Consider the following 20,963-nt stretch of genomic DNA (forward strand, 5'->3'; position numbering starts at 1 on the left):
TACTCTCACAGTGGGATCACACTCACAACACTTCAGGTCATCAAATGTGGGGAGTGCTTCCCAACACCAGGCAATTTTCTGTGACCCTGGCTGGCTGTTCTGTGACTTAATTCTGACACTATCTACCTGGAAATAGCCTCAGATCCCACAGATTAAGGACTCAGTCCCATACTTTCCACTTCCAATGACAATCAGAAGTCCAGATTGTGCTTCTGACCAACTGGCTACAAACCAGAGGTTCCCATGATCCCCTCTTCAGGTCTGATTAACCCACTAGAGTGGCTCACAGAATTCAGGAAAAGTGACTTACCTTTATTTTAAAAGAATATGATAGAGAATACAGATGAACAGTCAGATGGAAGAGATGCACAGGGCAAGGTCTGTGCCCTGGGGCACACAACTTCCATTCTCTTTTCAGGCATGTCACTCTCCCAGCCCCTGCATGTGTTCATCAACCCACAAGCTCCCTGAACCCCATGCTATTGGGATTTTTACGGAGGCTTCATCACAAAGGCGTCATGGATCCTTCACTCCGTTTTCAGCCCTTCTCCCTTCTCAAGAGAATGGGGAGTGGGGCTGAAAATCTCAAGTTTGTTATCATAGTTGGGTCTTTTGGGGGACCAGACCTCATCCAGGAGCCCACCATAAGTCACCGATTTGAACAACAGACATTCTTATCACCCAAGAAATGACAAGGATTTCCGGAGACCTGAGTTAGGAGCTAGGGTCAAAGACTAAATATTAGAACAAAGCTGATCCTGGTGTTCTTATCACTTAGGTAATTACAAGGGTTTCAGGAGCTCTGTGTCAGCAACCAGGGGCAGAGACCAATATATTTTCTATTATCTTGCAGAATGATGCTGAGAAAACAAATAACAAACTCTGAACCATCCCATGACTTAAAATACCCAAGAATGGTCAAGCCCACAGTGCACAGCCCACCCCACCACCCAGAATAGCGGGGACAGCAACTGTCTCCCTAATATCTACTTCTGTTTGAGAAATCTAATTTCACCTCTGACCTGGGGGTAGAGGGAGTCTGTGGCTTATATCTAATTTAATCAGTTTTATCTCATCTCCTGGCCATTGATGTTGGTTCAGTGATAGGCAGGTGGCATTATCTGAACCAAGGAGACCCAATGGAAGGTTTCAAGGAGGGTTATAAGGGAAAAGAAATATTTCCTCATTCCGCTGAAGGAGCTTCTTCAGTCTCTTATCTCTGCTCAGGCTCCCACAGCCTGGCTCTCTCAGTCTGTCTGTCTTTTTCTCTCTCTGTGCTGTGTGCTCTGCTAAGTTGCTTCCGTCGTGTCCAACTCTTTGCGACCCTATGGCCCATAGCCCACCAGGTTCCTCTGTCCATGGGATTCTCCAGGCAAGAATACTGAAGAATACTGCCATTTCCTACTCCAGGGGATCTTCACAACCCAGGGACTGAACCCACATATCTTGCATCTCCTGCACTGGCAGGTGGTATATTTACCACCAGCGCCACCCAGGAAGCTCAGGTGTATGCCTCTGTGAGTGTGTGCTGAGTGGTTTCATTCATGTCTGACTCTATGCGACCCCATGGACTGTAGCCTGCCAGGCTCAGAGGTCCATGTGATTCTCCAGGCATAAATACTGGAGTGGGTTACCATGCCCTCCTCCAGGGGATCTTCTTGACCCAGGGATCAAACCTGAAGCTCTTGCACTGGCAGGCACTAGTCAAGGCTATGGTTTTTCCCATGGTCATGTATGGATGTGAGAGTTGGACTGTGAAGAAAGCTGAGTGCTGAAGAATTGATGCTTTTGAACTGTGGTGCTGGAGAAGACTCTTGAGAGTCCCTTGGACTGCAAGGAGATCCAACCAGTCCATTCGAAAGGAGATCAATCCTGGGTGTTCATTGGAAGGACTGATGCTAAAGCTGAAACTCCAATACTTTGGCTACCTCATGCGATGAGTTGACTCACTGGAAGAGTTTGATGCTAGGAAGGATTGGGGGTGGGAGGAGAAGGGGACGACAGAGAATGAGATGGCTGGATGGCATCACCGACTCGATGGACATGAATTTGAGTGAACTCCAGGAGTTGGTGATGGACAGGGAGGCCTGGCGTGCTGTGATTCATGGGGTCGCAAAGAGTCGGACACGACTGAGCGACTGAACTGAACTGAACTGAGTGCCACCTGGGAAGCCCTTTTCTCTTTCTACCCCTCTGCAAATATGAAGCCCCAAATATGTGGTCCCAGGGGTACTGACCAGTCATCCTACTACATAAGGGGACCATTTATCCTTAGGACAGATAATGCTGGAGTCAGTCATACCCAAGCCTTTTTTGTATGTGAAACAATCCTCTTTATCTTAAGCCAGTTGGGTTGAATTTTCCATCACTTGAATGAAAATCCCAATGCATACAGTAACTTGGAGTAGGACTGGGACAGGACAACCTCATGTGGAAGAAAAGGTGGGGCCCAAAAAAGACAGATGAGAGCCAAACCAACATCCTCCAGGGTGCCCTGGAGCTGAAGTAGGAGACACTGGTTAAAGCCATGAGTGGGGGACCGATAGATTTTTGAGAGGAAAGACAACCTTTAGCTACTCCCTAACCCAGTATCCCAGATCCAGGTTGGACACCTCTCTCCCACCTATCTCAACACACAGACTGTGAGCTCTGGGAGGACTGGAGATTATCCAACCCAACACCTTTCTCCCGTTTACAGAAAGGTAAACTGAGAACTGAAAAGGAAAGAAGTCACTTGGAGCTGTGGTCCTGGGCACATAGAGACTGATGGGAGCTTGGGTCCCAAGGACAGAGAGGATGCTGGGAATGACTGAAGCAACTTAGCATAGCACACAGCACAGAGAGAAAAAGACAGACAGACTGAGAGAGCCAGGAGCTGAAGTCCGACGGAGGCCCTGAATGCAGGAGCTTTGGGTAGTGATGGAGATAAAGGATTTTCATAGTTGGCGTATCCCAGTTTCCCTGATTGTCAAATGATGGTGGGAGAGGTTGAAGTCTCCTACCTTCCATGGTTTTTCACTCTTCCTGGCTCATAAGGGTGATAACCCTGCACCGGCTCTACCAAGTCCCACAGAAGGGGTTCGGGGGGACTCACCCCCCAGGAGGGAAAAGGGGCCCAAGTCTGGAGGAGTGAGTCAGCACCAGCGATGGAGAGGCGTGGGGACCGCGCGCAGACAGTCAGGACGGAAAGAGAGGCCGGGCCGCAAGAGGAGCGCGCAGGGTGGGGAGGCCGACGCCTGGGCGTCCACCAGCGCCTCTCCCACCCCAGGAATGAGGCAGAAACGCGGAGCTTCTGGGTGAGGACGGGGCAAGGGTGAGTCCTGACCCCAGCCCAGCCTAGCCCTGCCCTGGGAGGTCCTGGACCTGCCCAGACACCAGGCTGTGGCCTTCCCTCTCAAGGTGGCCCAGCTCACAGCCTGTCACACTCACCTGTCCACAGACTACCTACACGGTCTACCACAGACTACCTTTCCCACACCCCACTCCATGCTCACACCTTCACCTTCTCTCCCCCTCTAGAGTACGTTCACTTCCCCTCCGGAATATGTGCACCCACCTTCACCTTCGCCCACGGAATTCCTCCTCCTGTCCGGGGAACACCTCTCCCACTCACCTTCCCCACCAAACTCCCTCTCCCCGGACGCTCACAGCCTCACACACATCCTCACTCAACTCCCTCCCCTCCGCACCCTCCCGCACCTTGGCGCATCCTTGCAACAGCACCCTCACCTTTCCTACGACACACTGCCCCTCGCAGCACCTGCCCGCGCTCCCCTCCGCATCATCGCCCACCACTTCTGCCTTCACGCAGCGCCGGCACTCTCTGCCCGCGAGTCCCCCCGGCACACGACCCCTGCTCGCCGCGCCCCCGGGCCCCCGAGCTCTCGGGCGCAGCCCCCTCCGGCTCCCGCATCCCCTGGAGGTGCCCTCTCCGCGGTTGCCCGGGGCCTCCCCGCGCCTCTCCGCCCCCGCCCCCGCCCCCGCCCCCGCCCCCGCGCCGGCCCCGCCCCGGCCTCGGAGCCCCGCCCCCCGGGCGGGCAGGGGGCGGGGCGCGGGGGGCGGGGCGGGCGGCGCGGGCGGTGCAGGTGCCGGGCCGGGAGCGAGCGGCGGCGGCGGCGGCGGCGGCACCATGGGCCGGGCCCGGCGCTTCCAGTGGCCGCTGCTGCTGCTATGGGCGGCCGCGGCGGGGCCAGGTAGGGTCGGGGGCCGGGGTCGGCCGGCTGGCCGGGTCGGGGCGGGGGGCGCGCCGCGGTGACAGCCGGGCGGTCGCGGGGCCGCAGAGGCCGAACAATGCGCGCGGGGCCGGGCCGGGCCCCCCTTCCCCGGGACAAAGCGCAGCGCGGGCCGGGAGCCGCGAGCCGGGAGCCGCGAGCGGGGGAGGGGGCGCAGGCCCGGCCACCGTGCCGCAGCCCCCCCAACCCCGCACAGGCCCTGATCCCTGCAGGGACAAAGGGCCCGAGACCCCCCTCCAGCCCCAAGCCAGCCTTCTCGAGGCCGGCCCCTCTGTCCTTCTGTCCGATCCCTGTGTCCCTCTGTCCGCCCGTCTCTGAACCCCTCAGTCTCTCTCCTTGTCCCCCTACCCTTGTCCTCTGTCCTCCGTCTCCAAGACTGTCCGTCCTTCTGTCCCCCTTTCTCCTTGCCTCCCTGTCCCCCGGCTCTCTAGCCTTTGTCCCCCACCTCTGTCCCCTGGTCTCTGTCCCTTTTCACTGGGTCACTCTGCCCGCCCCCCAGCATCCTCTCCATCCCCTTGTCTGTGCCCCTGTATTTCTGCCCCGTCTTTCTGTCACCTCTGCTTCTCTGTCCCCCATCTGTCCCATTCCCTTGTCCCCTCTCTTTCTGTCATTCCTGGTTCTCTAGCCCTCCCTGTCATCTGTCTTCCCCATTCCCCACTCTCTCCTGTCTGTCTGTCCCACTGTGTCCCTGTCCCCTGTCTCTTTGCCTCCCCTATCTACCGTCACATCCTCCATCCTGGGCTTCCCCATCACCATCCTTCATTTCTGCATCTCTCTGTCCCTCTGTGCCCCTGGAGAGGAACTGAGTCGGGCAGGGCATCCTGAAGGGCCCTGGAGGGAAATGTGTGCATATGTGTGTGTGTTTGAAGAAGTGTGTGGGGAACCTTGGCGTGTGGGCACACACGTGGATCCAACAGATGCCTTCCAAACGCTGCCCCTCCCCACCCATTCACACACCCAGGCCACTATCTACAGAGAAGCCCCCTCCAGGACATCCAGGGAGCCCTCCACGTACCCTTATCATGCACTGTGAAAAGCTGGAGTCCTCCAAGACAGGGTGACCCTGAGACCCAGGACAAGGTCAGGAAATGTCACCCCCACACTCACACTCTCACACTGTGTGTGCCTGGTACCTGCCACCGGTCACCCCCTCCCCGGTGGGGGAAGCCACTCGGGGTCGGGGGAAATGGATAACAGGGAGGTAACTGAGCAGGAGCGGGAGGGCCGGATGTCCTGTGGAAATTTGGGAGCTGTGACCAGATGGCACAGGGTTGGGGGCCTGCCTGGGTTTAAATTCTGGCTCGTGCCATTTGCCAGCGTAGCCAATGGCAAGCACCCTTCTCTCTCAGAGCCCCAGTTTCCCTTTCTGTAAAGTGAGGGTGTTGAACTCGGTGACCTGAAAGGAAAGGAACTCCAGCTTGGACACCTGAAAGGGTTTCTGGCAAGCTGGGTGCAGTGACACCTTCCCCACTCCAGAGCTGAGGCAAAGTGTGCTTCTCCTCTCCTCAGGGCAAAGTGATGGGCTGAGAGTGGGCCTGTCACCCTCCACCTTGCTTTCTTCTATAGTCTTCTGTCATCACTTCAGAACTTTCACCGTTACCTCCTTTTTGATGGGAGACAAGCCACAATTTCCCAGATAAGCACTTTAGTACTTAAGCTACATCTCCATCCACTTTTGTTTCTTTCTTTGTTAGGCCAGCTCATAGACTCCTAGAACCAATGAATCCAGTGAACAGAAAACTTGAGGGTGTTTTAGAACCACTGGCTTCCAGAAGCCCAAAGTCTTTAGACTCTTGACACCTTTAAAATTCTAGAACCTCTCTGGCGTTTGCATTCTAGCCTCCTGACACCTTCAAAATTCTGAAACCTTTACCTTTCGGAGATCCCGAATCTTGACACCTCTGAGGTCTAGAATCGTGGGAGTTTGGATTCTCAGAATCAGAATACTGCCTAAGAGGACCACCTCCCCAGTTTGGGAATCTTTTCACCAGCACTTCCGGGAAGGAGCTCTCCAGGCTTGTCCCTCCTGTGGTTTTAAAGTCTCTGCTTCCTGGTGCCCTAATCCCTTCTGTAAACTTCTCTAGGTGAAATGACGGGGGACTTCACCATTTGGGAGAGAGCTAGGTGTCATGGGAAGCACTCTGGAACCCGTGCTCTCGGTATAGTTCTGGGTCCACCCCTTCCCCATCCCCCTCTGAGCCTCAATTCCCCTTCTGTAAAGCGTGGGGTAGGCAGCTGAAGTATCTGATCCCAGGGGGCCCTGTCTGCTTTCCTTTTCATTGGCTATTTCTGAATGGCTTTGGCCACCGGATTCTTGGAGGTGTCCATGGTCCCCACCTTCCCCTCTTTGTCACTCCCTTCCCCTCTCACCTTGCCCAGCCAGCAGGAGTGGGGACCGGAGCTGGGGTTCATTTACACCCTTTCAAAAATGTATTATTTTCTCCCTGGCTTCCTCATCTACCAGGAATATCAGAAAAGGATGATGAGATGTATGCTAACAGAAAGAAGGGTCCAGGGTGGGCGGGCGACAGGGATTGAGAGAGGGATGGGTTGCCTGCCCAAAGATGCAGGCAGGCAGAAACAGATCCACAGGCCAGGCACTGGATGGCCCAGAAGGGAGCACGGGAAACAGACTCCAGATCCAAAGAAAAGATGAAGAGGCTATTAAGAGTTGGGGGGCGGGGGCGGTGCCTGATGGAGAGTTTGTTAATCCCGAATAATGTTTCCCTCCCCAGGGACTGACTCTTCCCTGCCTCCTAAAGTTTGGGCCGGCCACTCTGAGAAGCAGGGTTCTGCCTCTAGCCCCCACCCATCCAATGAGCCTGATGCCTGCGTCCCCAGAGCACGGGGTCAGGTTCCGCAAGGGATTCCAAGACCTTAGACACAGCAGGGCTGGGGCCTGGGGTGGATTAATGTCGTGCGAGCCTGGCCTGTCCCCGTCTTGGGGAACACAAAGGCAGCTTTCTCTCTCTGGGTGGGGTGGGGGTGGGGGGGCCGGACTCGCCAGCGCCCAGTGGCCTGTGGCACCACGACCTGAGCACCCACTGGTTCCTGCCTGTGTGGACCCCAGGCCCCTAGGTCCTCTAGGAACCAGGCACGGAGGCGCCTCAGCAGACACCCAGTGGGGCAAGAGGGCGTTCTTCTGGAAGGGGGTGAATATAGACGGCGCTGGGGGTGGAAGAGAAGACAGCGAGGGCTCAGTACACCCTTCCCGGAGCAGGAATTCTTCCCCTGACCCCGCACCCAGGGGGAACCTCCGGAGGACTCCCCCACCCCCTGACTGGGCTCAAGGCCCGGAATCCAGGGAGTTCTGAATATCCCAGGAACGTGGGGGCCACAGGGGGAACTTTGTATGCCAGGCTGCTGACTCACCCCGACGCCCCCACCTGATGCTTGCCTCACAGACGGGAGGGGGACAAGAGGGCTGGGGAGACAGGGCTGTGGCCCTGGAGCCAAAAGTTCCCAGGAGATCCTGGAGCTGGGGGCCTAGAGTCCTGGGTCTGAGGGAGCAGAAGTCTAGGGGTTTCTGTGTTAGGACAAGGAGGAGCTGGGGTCTTGGACTCTGGGTCTGAGGGAGGAGGCAGCTGGGGGGCTTGAACTCCTGGGTCCAGAGGGAGAAGGGTACTGGGATCCCAGACTCCGGAGTCTTGATGGAGGGTGGGGTGCAGGTGCAGACTCCTGAGTCCTGAGAAAGGAAGCCCTGGGTGGGGGTCCCACTCCAGGTTTCTGAGGGAGGAGGGACTGGGACCCTGATGCCTAGGTCCTGCGAATACAGGCGCCTTCACAAGGCTGAGCTGGGGAAGAATTGATGCTTTGTGTGAGGATGTTCGGACTCCGCCATTGATGGGGGGCTGGGGGGGTTCGGTCAGGACGCAGGGATGTACCACCTCCCTAGGGGAGGATGGGGGGGGGAGGAGGCAGGATGCTATGAGCCCCCTGGGGAGAGGATATGGAGGGGGCGGCTGTGACCTTCCCGGAACTGTGACCTTGAGACTCCCTTGGGTATTCGCTGACTCAGGACCCAGGAAGTGCTCCCCCCACTCCTTTTAGTCTCCGTGGAAACATCCACCAGCTGTGTAGTCTGGACCCCTGGTTCCTCAAGGAAGAGGGGGGTGAGGGCCCAGAATCCTGGATTTGAGGAGGGAGAAGGCTGGGGGCTTGCGACTTCTGGATTTGAGGGAAGATGCTGAGAGCCCAGATTCCTGATCCTGATGGAGAAGGAAGCTAGAAACTGGAACTCCTGGATCCTGGGAGAGGAGGCAGTTGGGGGGCTGGATTCCTGGGTCTAAAGGAGGAGAGTGTTGGATTCTGGGTCTCTACACATCACCTGCTCAGTCACTCTTTCCCAAACCCTCCCTAGTCCCTTTTTTCCAGGCAGTTTAAAGGGCCAGTGCCCCAGTCACCAAAGCTCTACCCCTCGCTGACCAGAAAGTCCTGCCTCACCACCCCCCAACCCCGAAACAAAAGCTCCTGGGACATTAATATTCCAGGCACAGACACTGTTGGTTACTGACTCCTCAGGAGGGGGAGGGAATAAAACAAAAGCCCCCCACCCTTACCCCATGTGCTTCCTCAAGCAGAGAGCAGGGGATATGTTTGGGGGGGTGCGGACCCAGAGGTCCTGAGGGCACCCAAGAGATGTTGAGTTTCTGCCACTGACTTGCCTGGGTCTCCTGAGCCTCATTCTCCGCATCTGTAAAATGGGGGGCTAGCCCTTGGGCTAGTCCTGAGGACCAGGATCCACGGATAGCCTTCTTCAATATGTTTTTTTAAAAAGTGCCCGGATGTGCAAACAGGCCAGTTCAGTTTTCACAGGAATAAGCATGTTTCTGGAGGTTGTAATAACAGCAGCGCAGAGGGCTCCCTGAGCCTCCGCTTCTGGGCTGATTCTTGTGAATCAGGCCCTGGCGTCATCCCCACTTTACAGACGGGTCATCTGAAGCTCAGGAAGGTTAAGCCATTTGTCCCAGGTCACACAGATGGCAAGTGGTCCAGCTGGGATCAACCCAAGTGTTTAAGATGAGAATATTGCCATGTCACAAAGTTGTCGTGAGACTGAAATGCCTAGCATGTGAGATTCAGGCATCAGTCTACCCAGACATTTATCAAGGGTCAAGTACACTTCCATGCACTAGGGTGCAGCAACAAACCCAAGAGATTACAATCCTGCCTTCATGAGGTGTATATTCGAATAATGGGGGATGGACAACCACCAAGTGTGCAAATGAATAAAATAATTTCAGTGAAAGTTCCATACAGGAAATAAAACAGTGGTGATGAAATAGGAAGAGTTCTAGGGACTTCCCTGGTGGTCCAGTGGCTAATGGTGATCCACGCTCCCAGTGCAGGAGGTCTGAGTCTGATCCCTGGTCTAAGTGAAGGTCCCACATGCCTCGGGGCAACTGAGCCCATGAACTGTGACTCTGAGCCTCTGCACTCTAGAGTCTGTGCTCCACCACAGGAAAAGCCCACGCACTGCAGCTATCCAGCTGATGTGTTAAGACTGGTCTTACAGGGAGGCAGGTGTGGGAGTAGGGAGACTCACGAGTAGCTCTTGAAGGACCAGGTCAGAGATAGTGTCACGGGGATGATGTGACAAAGGTGAACAGATTTGGGATATATTTTAGAAGCAGAATGGATAGATCTTGCTGATGGAGTGGGTGTTAGAGGTGAGGGAAAGGATAAAAACGTGGATGATTTTTAGGTGTTTTGGCCTGAGCAACCAGGTTGTGACATGTACTGAGACAGAAAACATGGGAGGGAAAATATTTGGTGCCAGGATTGGACATATTAAGACTGCTATTCAGGAAAGTGCTAGATAAACCCCTAAGAGGGGCTTAAATTCACAAAACATTATATTCAAAAATAAAAGACGCCGGAAGTTGGTATCCAAGGCTTTTACGACAGTTCCACATCATCACCAGAGACCCAGGCATCTTCCAGTTCTCAGTTCCTGAACTCCATCACATCCTAGTTTCAGGCAGCACAAAGGTGACCAGGTGGAAAAAGGACTTGTCCCCTTTCTTTAAAAAGTCCCCTTGCGACTTCCATGGTGATCCAGTGGCTGAGACTCCGTGCTCCTGATGCAGGGAGCCTGGGTTTGATCCCTGGTCAGGGAGCTAGATCCCACATGCCACAACTAAGAGTTGACATGCTGCAACTAAGCCTTGGCATAACAAAATTAAAAAAAAAAAAAGTCCCCTCAAATGATCACATGACACTTTTCCTGATATCTAGTCGGATAAAACTTTATCACGTGGCCTCACTTAGCTGCAAGGGAGTCTGGGGAATTTCTCTTTCTGCTGGATGTAAGGCAACCGTAAGGGCTCCCCGGGTGGCTCAGTGGTAAAGAATCCACCAGCCAATGCAGGAGACACAGGAGCTGTGGGTTTGATCCCTGGGTCGGGAAGATCCCTTGGAGGAGGAAATGGCAACCCACTCCAGTATTTCTAGTCTGGAAAATCCCATGGACTGAGGAGCCTGGTGGGCTGGACAGTCCATGGTGTGGGGACACAAAGGGTCGAACATGACTTAGCTGATGAGCACAGCACAGGGCAACCATAAAATACAATCAGGATTCTTTTACTAAAGAGAAAGGGAAGAGTGTATACTGACTAGGAAGCTTGCTGTCTCTACTTTTTCCCCCACCCTCCAGAATTAATCTTTTCCACCCTTCAGCCCCCAAAGCAGGTTACCTATCCCTCTTACAGGAACTGAAACACTTCTGATGGGATTTTACAGTGATTTATGTCTACCTCCCCATAAATCTTGAAGGCCTCCCAGGACAGGGACCTCATCTGACTCACCCCTGGGCACCCAGGCCCTGACACCCTCCCTGCAGCACAAATGAATGAATGAGACAGAATGTAAGACAGATGAAAAAATAGTCATCCAGAATTTAAAGGTGAATAACCAGGGACTTCCCTGGTGGTCTGGTGATTAAGACTCCCTGCTTCCAATGCAGGGGGTACGAGTTTGATCCCTGGTCAAGGAACTAAGATCCCATGTGCTGCATGGCATGGCCAAAAAAAAAAACGTGAATAATCAAATCTGATCATGGCTCTTTCCTGCTTCAGTTCCTGGCCTTCAGGATAAAAGCTGATCTTGTAGCTTGGCTGAGACCCTTCACAAGCACACGCCACAATCCTCACCAATGCTGGACACCTTTCACCCAGACAACCAGGAGTGGATGTGGGTGCAGGATACAGAATTGGGAGACCTCGAGGTAGATCCTGCCTCTGCCACTCTCAGGCTGTGACCTTGGCCAAGTCATTTTCTCTCTCTGGAACAAATTTTCTCACCTAAAAAATGAGAACTGGGAAAAAAAACAACTGGGGATTGATAATGCTGCTGCTGCTGCTGCTAAGTCGCTTCAGTCGTGTCCGACTCTGTGCGACCCCATAGACGGGCAGCCCACCAGGCTCCCCCGTCCCTGGAATTCTCCAGGCAAGAACACTGGAGTGGGTTGCCATTTCCTTCTCCAATGCATGAAAGTGAAAAGTGAAAGTGAAGGCGCTCAGTCATGTCCGACTCCTAGCGACCCCATGGACTGCAGCCTACCAGTCTCCTCCGTCCATGGGATTTTCCAGGCAAGAGTACTGGAGTGGGGTGCCACGTCCTTCTCCTGTGCCTCCCTTATTCAGGTATTGTGATGATTAAATGGAAATTATATCAGTCGGTAAAGGATCTGCCTGCAGTAAAGGATCTGCCTGCAGTGCAGGAGACCTGGGTTCGATCCCTGGATTGGGAAGATCCCCTGGAGAAGGAAATGGCAATCCACTCCAGTATCCTTGCCTGGAAAAATCTCATGGACAGAGGAGCCTGGTGGGCTGCAGTCCATGGGGTCGCAAAGAGACACGACTGAGCGACTAACACTTAACTTATTCAGGTATTGTGATGATTAAATGGAAATTATATAGGTAATGCCCTTAGCACAAAGCCTGGAACAGAAATTGCCTAATAAACAGTAGCTATGATGGTTATTGTTATTTTGAAGATGACAGTGACATTGATGATGCTGATGATGATTAATCTCAGCTCTGAGCTTTACTTTGCACTGTTTACTTGGCTGGAAACACCCCCTTACTAATCCCTTACTTCATTCCTCTGATGGATTAATCAGGGTAAGTTAACTGCTGTAACAACAGCCCTGAAATCTCAATGGCTGAACCAAAAAAATGTATTTCTCACTCATGCTACAGTCCTGTGCAGGCAGGTAACATGGGGCAGAAAGTCAGGGCCCCAGACTCCTTCCAGCTCATAATCCCATTCTCCTCTGGGCTCCTAGGAGTCCTCTCCATTCTGCCAGCATGAAGGATTGTGGGTGAGAATGAACCAGGCTGGAGAAGGAGTTTCTCTCTTCTGCCTACAGCCTATTGGCCAGAAATCAGTCATGGGGCCCCGTGTAAGCACAAGGGATCCTCAGAAATGTAGCCTAATAGTGTGTTCTCCCTTGAGGGCTTCCCTGGTGGCTCAGCTGGTAAAGAATCTGCCTGCAATGCGGGAGGCCTGTGTTTGATCCCTGGGTTGGGAAGATCCCTTGGAGTGAGTGGGTACGGCTACCCACTCCAGTATTCTGGCCTGTAGAATTCAGTTCTATACAGTCCGTGGGGCTCGCAGAGAGTCAGACATGACTGAGTGACTTTCACTTCAGTGTGTTGAACCAGTTAACTTTAGCCGTGTTAAGACACCCTCCAAAACATTGTGGCTTTGAACAGCAATTATGTTTTTTGCTCATGACTCTGGGAGCCAACAGTTTGGATTGGATCAATTGGGCACTTCTTCTCTTGGTCTCAACTGGGGTCACTCATGTGGCTGTAGTCACTTGGTGGTGCCACAGGGGCTGGATAGTCCAAAATGGCCTGACTCCCGTGGCTGGCGTTTGGTGCTGGCTTTTGGCTGGACTTCTCTCACTCCGTGTGGTCTCTCATCCTCAAGGAGGCTGGCCTGGGCATCTTCACCCAACAGTGTCAGAGCAGCAAAAGGGCATGAGTGGAAGCTGTGAGGTCTCTTGAGATTTAGGCTCCAGAACTCATTCAATATCACTTCTAGCAAATTCTGTTGATCAAAGCAAGTCACAAGCCCTCCCCAGATTCATAGGGTCAGAGTGCTTCGTTAATGGGAAGAACAGCAGGAATTTCCCTGGTGGTTCAGTGGTTGGTTGTGGTTAAGACGCTACACTTCCACTGAAGGTGGTAGGGGTTCAGTCCCTGTTTGGGGAACTAAGATCCACAAGCTGTGCTACACAGCCTTAAAAAACAAAACAAAACCCAAAACAGGAAGAGCAGCAAGCTTAACTCTGCAGGGATGGGAAGAATATCTCGCCCATCTCTGCAGACAAGTTAAAATATGTGCTCAGGTGTGAAGGACGGGGTTTGGTGAACACACAACAGTTTCCCATACCCAGGGGATTGCTCACTCTTTAAAATGTGGGGCCAATGGAGCTTTCTTCTAGAATCTTCTCTGATCATTCATCTCCCTGGGTGGTCTTAGTCTCTACTTCCTCTGGGCTCCCAGTGTGACCTGTGCTGCCCCACCCACCCACTCCTTAGATCCACTGGATCTTGATTGCAGCTCCTCTAGAGCAGGGGGCTGGAGAAGGAAATGGCAACCCACTCCAGTACTCTTGCCTGGAAAATTCCATGGATGTAGGAGCCTGGTGGGCTACTGTCCATGGGGTCGCAAAGAGTCGGACATGACTGAGCAACTTCCCTTCCCTAGAGCAGGGGGCAGGTTTTATCCATCTCCTGGATTCCAGCCCACAGGAAATGTTGGGTGTAATGAACTGCATGAGGGGAAGGAGAGGTGTTGGAAGTTTGGATGGGTGAAGACCCGAGGGAGAAAGCAAAGACTGAATTGTGCCCTTTAATGAGTCTCTTATCCTGTGTCTCTGTCTACTGGTCCAGGGGCAGGACAGGAAGTCCAGACGGAGAACGTGACAGTGGCTGAGGGCGGGGTGGCTGAGATAACCTGCCGACTGCACCAGTATGATGGATCCATAGTTGTCATTCAGAACCCCGCCCGGCAGACCCTCTTCTTCAATGGCACCCGTGGTGCGTGCTGGGGGTCCGGAGCCTGAGTCTTGGAAGAGGAGAGGGCTGGGGCCTGACTGAAGACAGAGCTGAGACTCTGGTCTCCTGGATCTGAGGGAGGAGGGGGCTGGGGCCTGGAACATTCTGGGCACCTGAGAGAGTAACTCGGTGGGCGCCTTAGACACCTGGGTGTGGTTGGAGAAAAGAGAGGGCCGAACTCTAAGCTCCTGAAAGAAAGGTGGGACTCCTGCGGTACGGATTCCCCCAGTTCACTCCCACCGCTTCACTCTCTAGCCCTGAAGGATGAGCGTTTCCAGCTTGAGGAGTTCTCCCCGCGCCGGGTGCGGATCCGGCTCTCAGATGCCCGCCTGGAGGACGAGGGGGGCTACTTCTGCCAGCTCTACACAGAGGACACCCACCACCAGATCGCCACGCTCACTGTACTGGGTAATGGCCTCCCCGCCTCAGAGCCATCCTGTCTCCTTTCTCCTTTGCTCATCCCTTATCCTGAGACTTGACCTGGGCTGTTTTTAACCTCCTGGACTTCTGCTCCCAGTAAACATGGCTGGTTTCCCTGACCTCTTGCCTCTGTGTTTGACCCTTTGTTCCCCTTGTTCCCTGGAATCCTGCAGTTTGGTTACTCTAAGCCCACCCTGGTCCCTCTCTTGACCTCCCTCTTATCCCCTTCTCCCTGTGGCAGTGGCCCCGGAGAATCCTATAGTGGAGGTCCGGGAACAGGCGGTGGAGGGCGGCGAGGTGGAGCTCAGCTGTCTTGTTCCGCGGTCCCGCCCGGCTGCCGTCCTGCGCTGGTACCGGGACCGAAAGGAACTGAAAGGTATAACCTGGGGGCGGGGATGGGAGTGGGCTGGAGAGGCGCCTGTGAAGGGCGAGACTTACGAGACGGGGTTCCAGGAGGTGTGGCTTGGAAAAGGCTGGTTTATATATGGATGGAGCTTGAGGAAGAGTGCATGGGTTTGGCGGACACTACTACTCAATATATTGGTTTTCCCTGGTGGCTCAGTCGGTAAATAATTTGCCTGCAACGCAGGAGACCACCTACAGCTCAGGAGACCCGGGTTCAACCCCTGGGTTGAGAAGATCTCCTGGAGAAGGAAATGGCAACCCACTCCATTATTCTTGCCTGGAAAATCCCATGGACAGAGGAGTCTGGCGGGCTAACAGTCCATGGGGTCGCAAGAGTCGGACCTGACTTAGCGACTCAACCACCACTCAGTATATAACTATTGAATGAATTGTTAGATGAGAGGGCGTGGGGTGAAAGATCGAGGAGCTTTGGAAAGAGACACGGGGTTGTGGGCCCGGTTTGGAGAGGGGCGTGGTTTGGAGGACTAGAGGCGAGGCTGTGGATAAGGGGTGGAGCTTGGCAAATAGCCTGCTTTGGGATTGGCCAGGTGGGAGGGTGTGCCTTTAGTGGGCGGAGCCATAGCCCTGACTTGACAGTTTCTGGGCGGGGCTTGGCAGGAGTGACCAGCGGCCAGGAAAATGGCAAGGTCTGGAGTGTGGCAAGCACAGTGCGGTTTCGTGTAGACCGCAAGGACGATGGCGGTATCGTCATCTGTGAGGCGCAGAACCAGGCGCTACCCTCCGGACACAGCAAGCAGACGCAGTACGTGCTGGATGTGCAGTGTAAGTGCCTGGCAGGCCAGTGCCCGGCGGGGAAGGAGGGTTCCAATGCGCCTGCCACCTGCCCCCGGGAGAATTCCTAGTCCTGCATAACCCAGATAACCACTCTCCCATCTCACTCCTGCCCACAGACTCCCCCACGGCCCGGATCCATGCCTCCCAAGCTGTGGTGAGGGAGGGAGATACACTGGTGCTGACGTGTGCTGTGACGGGGAACCCCAGGTGAGCTTTGGGGTCCGAGGTTCCTGGGTCCTGCGGAGAACAGGTGACCCGGGCACCTGAAGCTGGAAGAACAGAGTGGGCTGAGACCCAGCCTTCTGAATCCTGAGAAAGAAGGGATCTGGGGCTAGATGGTGAGGAAGGAGGCTGTGGGTCCCCCCAGTCTCCTGGATTTTCAGTGTGGAAGGGGCTGGGGGTGGGGGTGAGGGGCTAGGATTCCTGAGATCCTGCTGATGGGTTGAAGTTGGGCCCGGGACTCTTGGTTTTCAAGTAAGGGAAAGGTCTAGTAAGGATTCTCTTATTTGGAGATGTCGCATATCTAGATTTCTGAGACATCAGAATTGTGTGCTGACACCCGCGTCCCTAACTCTCATTATAACCCCGCCCAGGCCAAACCAGATCCGCTGGAACCGCGGTAATGAGTCTTTGCCAGAGCGGGCGGAGGCAGTCGGGGAGACGCTTACGCTGCCCGGCCTGGTATCAGCGGATAATGGCACCTACACCTGCGAGGCGTCGAACAAGCACGGCCACGCGAGGGCGCTCTATGTGCTCGTGGTCTACGGTGAGGACCTGGGGGCAGGGCTCAGCGTGGGGACGAGGCCTCCCGGGGTCTCCTCGCCGTCCTGGGTGGGGCTGGGCCTTGGGAACAGGCAGGATGGATTGGATGGTGTTTGAGGTGCCGACCTATGTAAAGAATGATTCCGGGGGGTCAAAAGCCCACAGAGTTCTTATAGTTCTGGGACCAGACAGATTGTCTGGGTTCAGATTCAGTTCTGCAGCGTCCTGTTGCAGGTAAGTTTGTCCCTTAGGTTCCTCATTGGTAAAGTGGAAATAAACAATAGCACCTACCTCATAGGGCTGTTGTAAAAATTATGAGCTAAATATAGAAAGCAGTTGGAGGTCGCCAGCACAAAGAAGTGTTATGTGTTTAGCTCCTGTGACGGTGCGGCAGGAATTTTGGAGTGGCTGGGCCCTAGATCAGCGGTTTAACTACCTGGAGCGTTTTAAACAAGATGGGAAGGGACTTAGGTCTGAAGTGAAGGAAAAAGGATGTGCTATTTCTGTTCTCTGGGGAATGAAGTGGCGGGAGGAGGCAGGTAGGTATTAGCGAAGTGACTGGGGGCCAAGTCAGGCATTTCTTGAAGAAGTGGAACATCAAGAATGGCACCAGGAGCTTTGCTCAGTGGCAGTGTCGTAGCCAATGAGGTTTATCCGAGGCGCAATTATTGCTAATTGGGGAAAAAAAAAAAAGGCGCCAGGGGAAGGGCCCACCAGGTGGCGGTAATTTGCGAGGCGTGGCACGTAAGGGGGCGCGGTTGGACGTGGTGTGCAGAATGGTTTAAGACATCGCCAGCTACGGGCCCGGGCTGGGCCCGCCTTCTGATGACCTGGGCCTGCGCCCTGTCCCTCTGGCAGACCCTGGTGCGGTGGTAGAGGCTCAGACGTCGGTACCCTATGCCATTGTGGGCGGCATCCTGGCGCTGCTGGTGTTTCTGATCATCTGTGTGCTGGTGGGCATGGTCTGGTGCTCGGTACGGCAGAAGGGTGAGTGGGGGCGGGGTCAAATTCAGCGACGGACGTGGTTGGTTATGGAGTCCAGGAGGGGGCGGGGCTTAGAACCCGATTCGAAAGGGGGCGGGCGTAGAGCCAGGGCAAGGGGGCGGAGCCTAGAGCCAGGAGCGGAAACTTTAGGCCCAGACCCCGAAAGGGGCGGGTCTTTCGATCCAGTATCCTAAAAGGGGTGAAGGGTTGGAGCTGAGTCTAGGACGTTTACCTTTGAATTCCTAATTGGCGAATTCGTTGGGAGCGGAGCAAGCGGGTACTACCTAGAGAACGGATAAGGGTTGATCTTTCAGTGAACTTGGGAAGTCCTCCTAATTCTGCTTTTCTCTCTTTCTCTGCCCCTGTTTTGCTCTTCCCTGGACTTGACTCTCCCCTTGTATGTTCCACTCTCCCTCTTCATCTGATGTGTTTTGTCTGCCTCCCCGTCCAACTCCTGGGTCCACACGTATCTGTGGCCTCTGCCGGGGGTGGGGATCTGTCACCCCTCAGGCTCCTATCTGACCCATGAGGCCAGTGGCCTGGATGAGCAGGGAGAAGCGAGAGAAGCCTTTCTCAATGGCAGCGATGGACACAAGAGGAAAGAAGAATTCTTCATCTGACTCCACCTCCACCCCAGGCCTGGGCCTGGGCTGGGGTCCACCCCACTGCCAGCTGCAAAGACATTTACCAGAGTCTGGGATGGTGGGCTTCTCCCCCCACCACTAACACCTCAGACGCTTGGACAGGGATGGGGGTGTTGGCTGCCTGGGTCTCTCTCTACAAGGGCCAAAAGCAAGGGCCCAGAGGTCTGGGTCCCCCGATGGGGGGGCAAGGGCCAAAGGTCCAGACCCCCTAAGTCCAGGGAGGGCGATAGGGATCGGGTTGGGGTAAGATAACTGGGGGAAGGCCAAGGCCCCTAGGCTGCAGTCCCAGGTCTTGTGGGGAGGGGTCAGATTCTGGGAAGGGTGGGGTGGGCAGGGAAGGGGAACAGAGATTTCTTTGGGGGTCCCAGACCCCATGCCAGCCATTGTAGGAGTTCCACAGAGCTCTGGGCACCTCTTTGCAAAGCCATGTTTGCACGGTGGGGGTAAGGGTGGGGGGAGGGTGTGGAAACAGGGATTCTGTGTCTTTGTGTCATAACTTTGATGGGGGCGGTGAGGGAGACAGCCCCAACTTTGCTCCAGTCCCCTTTCCCCAGCTCCTGGGCTCTCCTCCCCTCCCCCCCCTCCCCACATCTGTCCCATCCATCTTTGTCTCTCTGTCCACCCACTCCTGGGGGGGCCTTCCCCATCTCTCCTCCAGGCCCCCCGGGGAGGGGGAAAGGAGTCTGGGGGGAGGGTGCATTGCTCTCTATGGTTTTATATATAATATATTAAAAAAATAAAAAATCTGTATGAAAATATCAGATTGCACCCCCTCCCCCCCATTCCTGGCTTTTGCCCCCTTTTTCTTGTTTAAAAAAAAAACAACACATTTTGTACGGGGCAGGGAGGGGAACGGGGAGGGGGTTTGGCAATCCCACTAACCACCATTAAACTGAGGAGAGAACAAGTTTTTGGGGTGGCTGTGTGTCTGTCCCTCTGCCCAGACCTGCACCATGTTGGGAGGGGTGCTGAACTAAGGGAGGGGGAGGGAGGGTGATGATTGCCGTGGACTGTTTAGGTCAGGAGAGGGTCCTTACATCTCCAAGGACACTGCCACCCTCCCAGGAAACCTGGGTTTTTTCTGGTCAGTCTTTCAGCCAAAAAGCACCATCTTGTCCCCTCAGTAGCCACTGAGCTACCCTATCCCCACCCAATAGCCTGGACACTTCCCCTGTCTTATCCCCACCCCTGACATCAATCTCAGAGGACCTTTCAATTACTCACATTTTGCCCTGTCAAAATCTGTCCCTGCCAGCTCAAAAATCTTTCCCTAGCTCTCTGTTCACCTCTAGACCAAGTCAAAGCTCCTGAGCCTGGCATTCCTGGCCCCTCATTCATTCATCTAAATGTTAAACAAGTGATTTTTATTTTCAAGTAAAAAATATATTAACCTTACTTTGTACAAGGTGCTGCTCAAAGGGCTGGAGATGCCATGGTGAATAAAACAGGCAAAAAGCTAGGTGTTCCAGACAGCTTAGTGCTAACCGCAGACTTGATCCTGTTCTAGGCACTGAGAACCCAAAGTGAAAAAGAGCGACTCCATTCTTGCCTTCTTTCCTTTTATGAGGAAAACATTACAGCAAGGAAGCCAAACAAACAAAACTCAATTTCAGATGGCCGTAAGTACTGTTGGGTTTCCTAGGTGGCGCAATGGTAAAGAATCTGCCTGCAGGAGACGCCGAGAGGTAGGGGTTAGATCTCTGGGTGGGGAAGATCCCCTGGAGTAGGAAATGGCAACCCACTCCAGTAGTCTAGCCTGGAAAATTTCATGGACAGAGAAGCCTGGTGGGGTTACAGTCAAAGAGGGTGGCAAAGAGTTGAACATGACTGAGCACGCACACACGCGCGCGCACACACACACACACACACAAGTACTATTAAGATAAAAGCAGAGTAAGGGGTATGGGGTACTATTTTAACTTCTTATAGAAAACCTCAAACATACCAAAGTGGAACAGGACAATAAAGCCCCGTGCATCTGTCAATCCCAGCTTTAACAATCATCTCACTGGCTCTGAGAGCCGATCCTGCTTTACTCATAACCCACTCACTTCTCTAGAGTCAATCTGGAGGTGCTATCTCAGAAACATCAGAGAAAACCTCTCAGATTGACACCTCTGCCAGGATATGAATGATGAGCAAACAGTTATTTGAAGATGAGAGGAGAAAGCATTTTCAGGAAAAGGGAACAGCAACAGCAAGTGCCCAAGATGGTAAGGCTCAGGCAGACAGAACCCCAGTGGATAGAGGAGGGAATGGGGGTGAAGTCAGAGGTGAGTGGGGTTAGACCAGGTGTACAGTCCCTGAAAAGTGAAAGTTTCTCAGTCCTGTTAGACTCTTTGAGACCCCACTCCGTGGAATTCTCCAACCATTTCTACTCCAGGGGTTCTTCCCAACCCAGGGATCGAACCCAGGTCTCCCACATTGCAGGCAGATTCTTTACCAGCTGAGCCACCAGGGAAGCCCAAGAATACTGGAGTGGGTAGCCTATCCCTGCTCCAGGGGATCTTCCCGGCCCGAGAATCTAACCGGGGTCTCCTGCATTGCAGGTGGACTCTTTACCAGCTGAGCCAGAAGGGAAGTGAAAGTGTTAGTGGCTCAGTCTGTCCGACTGTTTGCAACGCTATGGACTGAAGCCCACCAGGCTCCTC

The 20,963-nt window shown here is 54.1% G+C and overlaps 1 protein-coding gene and 1 pseudogene across 1 annotated transcript; both read left to right on the forward strand.

Annotated features, from left to right (window-relative positions):
- Positions 1 to 4,084: 4,084 nt before the first annotated feature.
- Positions 4,085 to 18,574, forward strand: CADM4 (cell adhesion molecule 4). The gene is made up of 9 exons (XM_055411997.2): positions 4,085 to 4,193; positions 14,138 to 14,284; positions 14,558 to 14,710; positions 14,964 to 15,098; positions 15,746 to 15,910; positions 16,039 to 16,129; positions 16,516 to 16,688; positions 17,543 to 17,671; positions 18,179 to 18,574. The coding sequence occupies exons 1-9, from the start codon at positions 4,130 to 4,132 to the stop codon at positions 18,286 to 18,288; spliced, it is 1,167 nt and encodes a 388-aa protein (XP_055267972.1). The 5' UTR covers positions 4,085 to 4,129; the 3' UTR covers positions 18,289 to 18,574.
- LOC129547393 (U4 spliceosomal RNA) lies at positions 17,299 to 17,363 on the forward strand (annotated as a pseudogene).
- Positions 18,575 to 20,963: the final 2,389 nt, after the last annotated feature.

Source organism: Moschus berezovskii, chromosome 22, assembly GCF_049115385.1.
Source record: "Moschus berezovskii isolate FMDL1 chromosome 22, NW_MosBer_1.0, whole genome shotgun sequence".
Lineage (NCBI taxonomy): Eukaryota > Metazoa > Chordata > Mammalia > Artiodactyla > Moschidae > Moschus > Moschus berezovskii.

Coding starts and splice junctions, on each gene's coding strand:
- CADM4 (XM_055411997.2), top strand. CDS start 4,130: ATGGGCCGGGCCCGGCGCTTCCAGTGGCCGCTGCTGCTGCTATGGGCG. Junction 4,194..14,137: donor GGCGGCCGCGGCGGGGCCAG/GTAGGGTCGGGG, acceptor CTACTGGTCCAG/GGGCAGGACAGGAAGTCCAG. Junction 16,689..17,542: donor CTATGTGCTCGTGGTCTACG/GTGAGGACCTGG, acceptor TCCCTCTGGCAG/ACCCTGGTGCGGTGGTAGAG.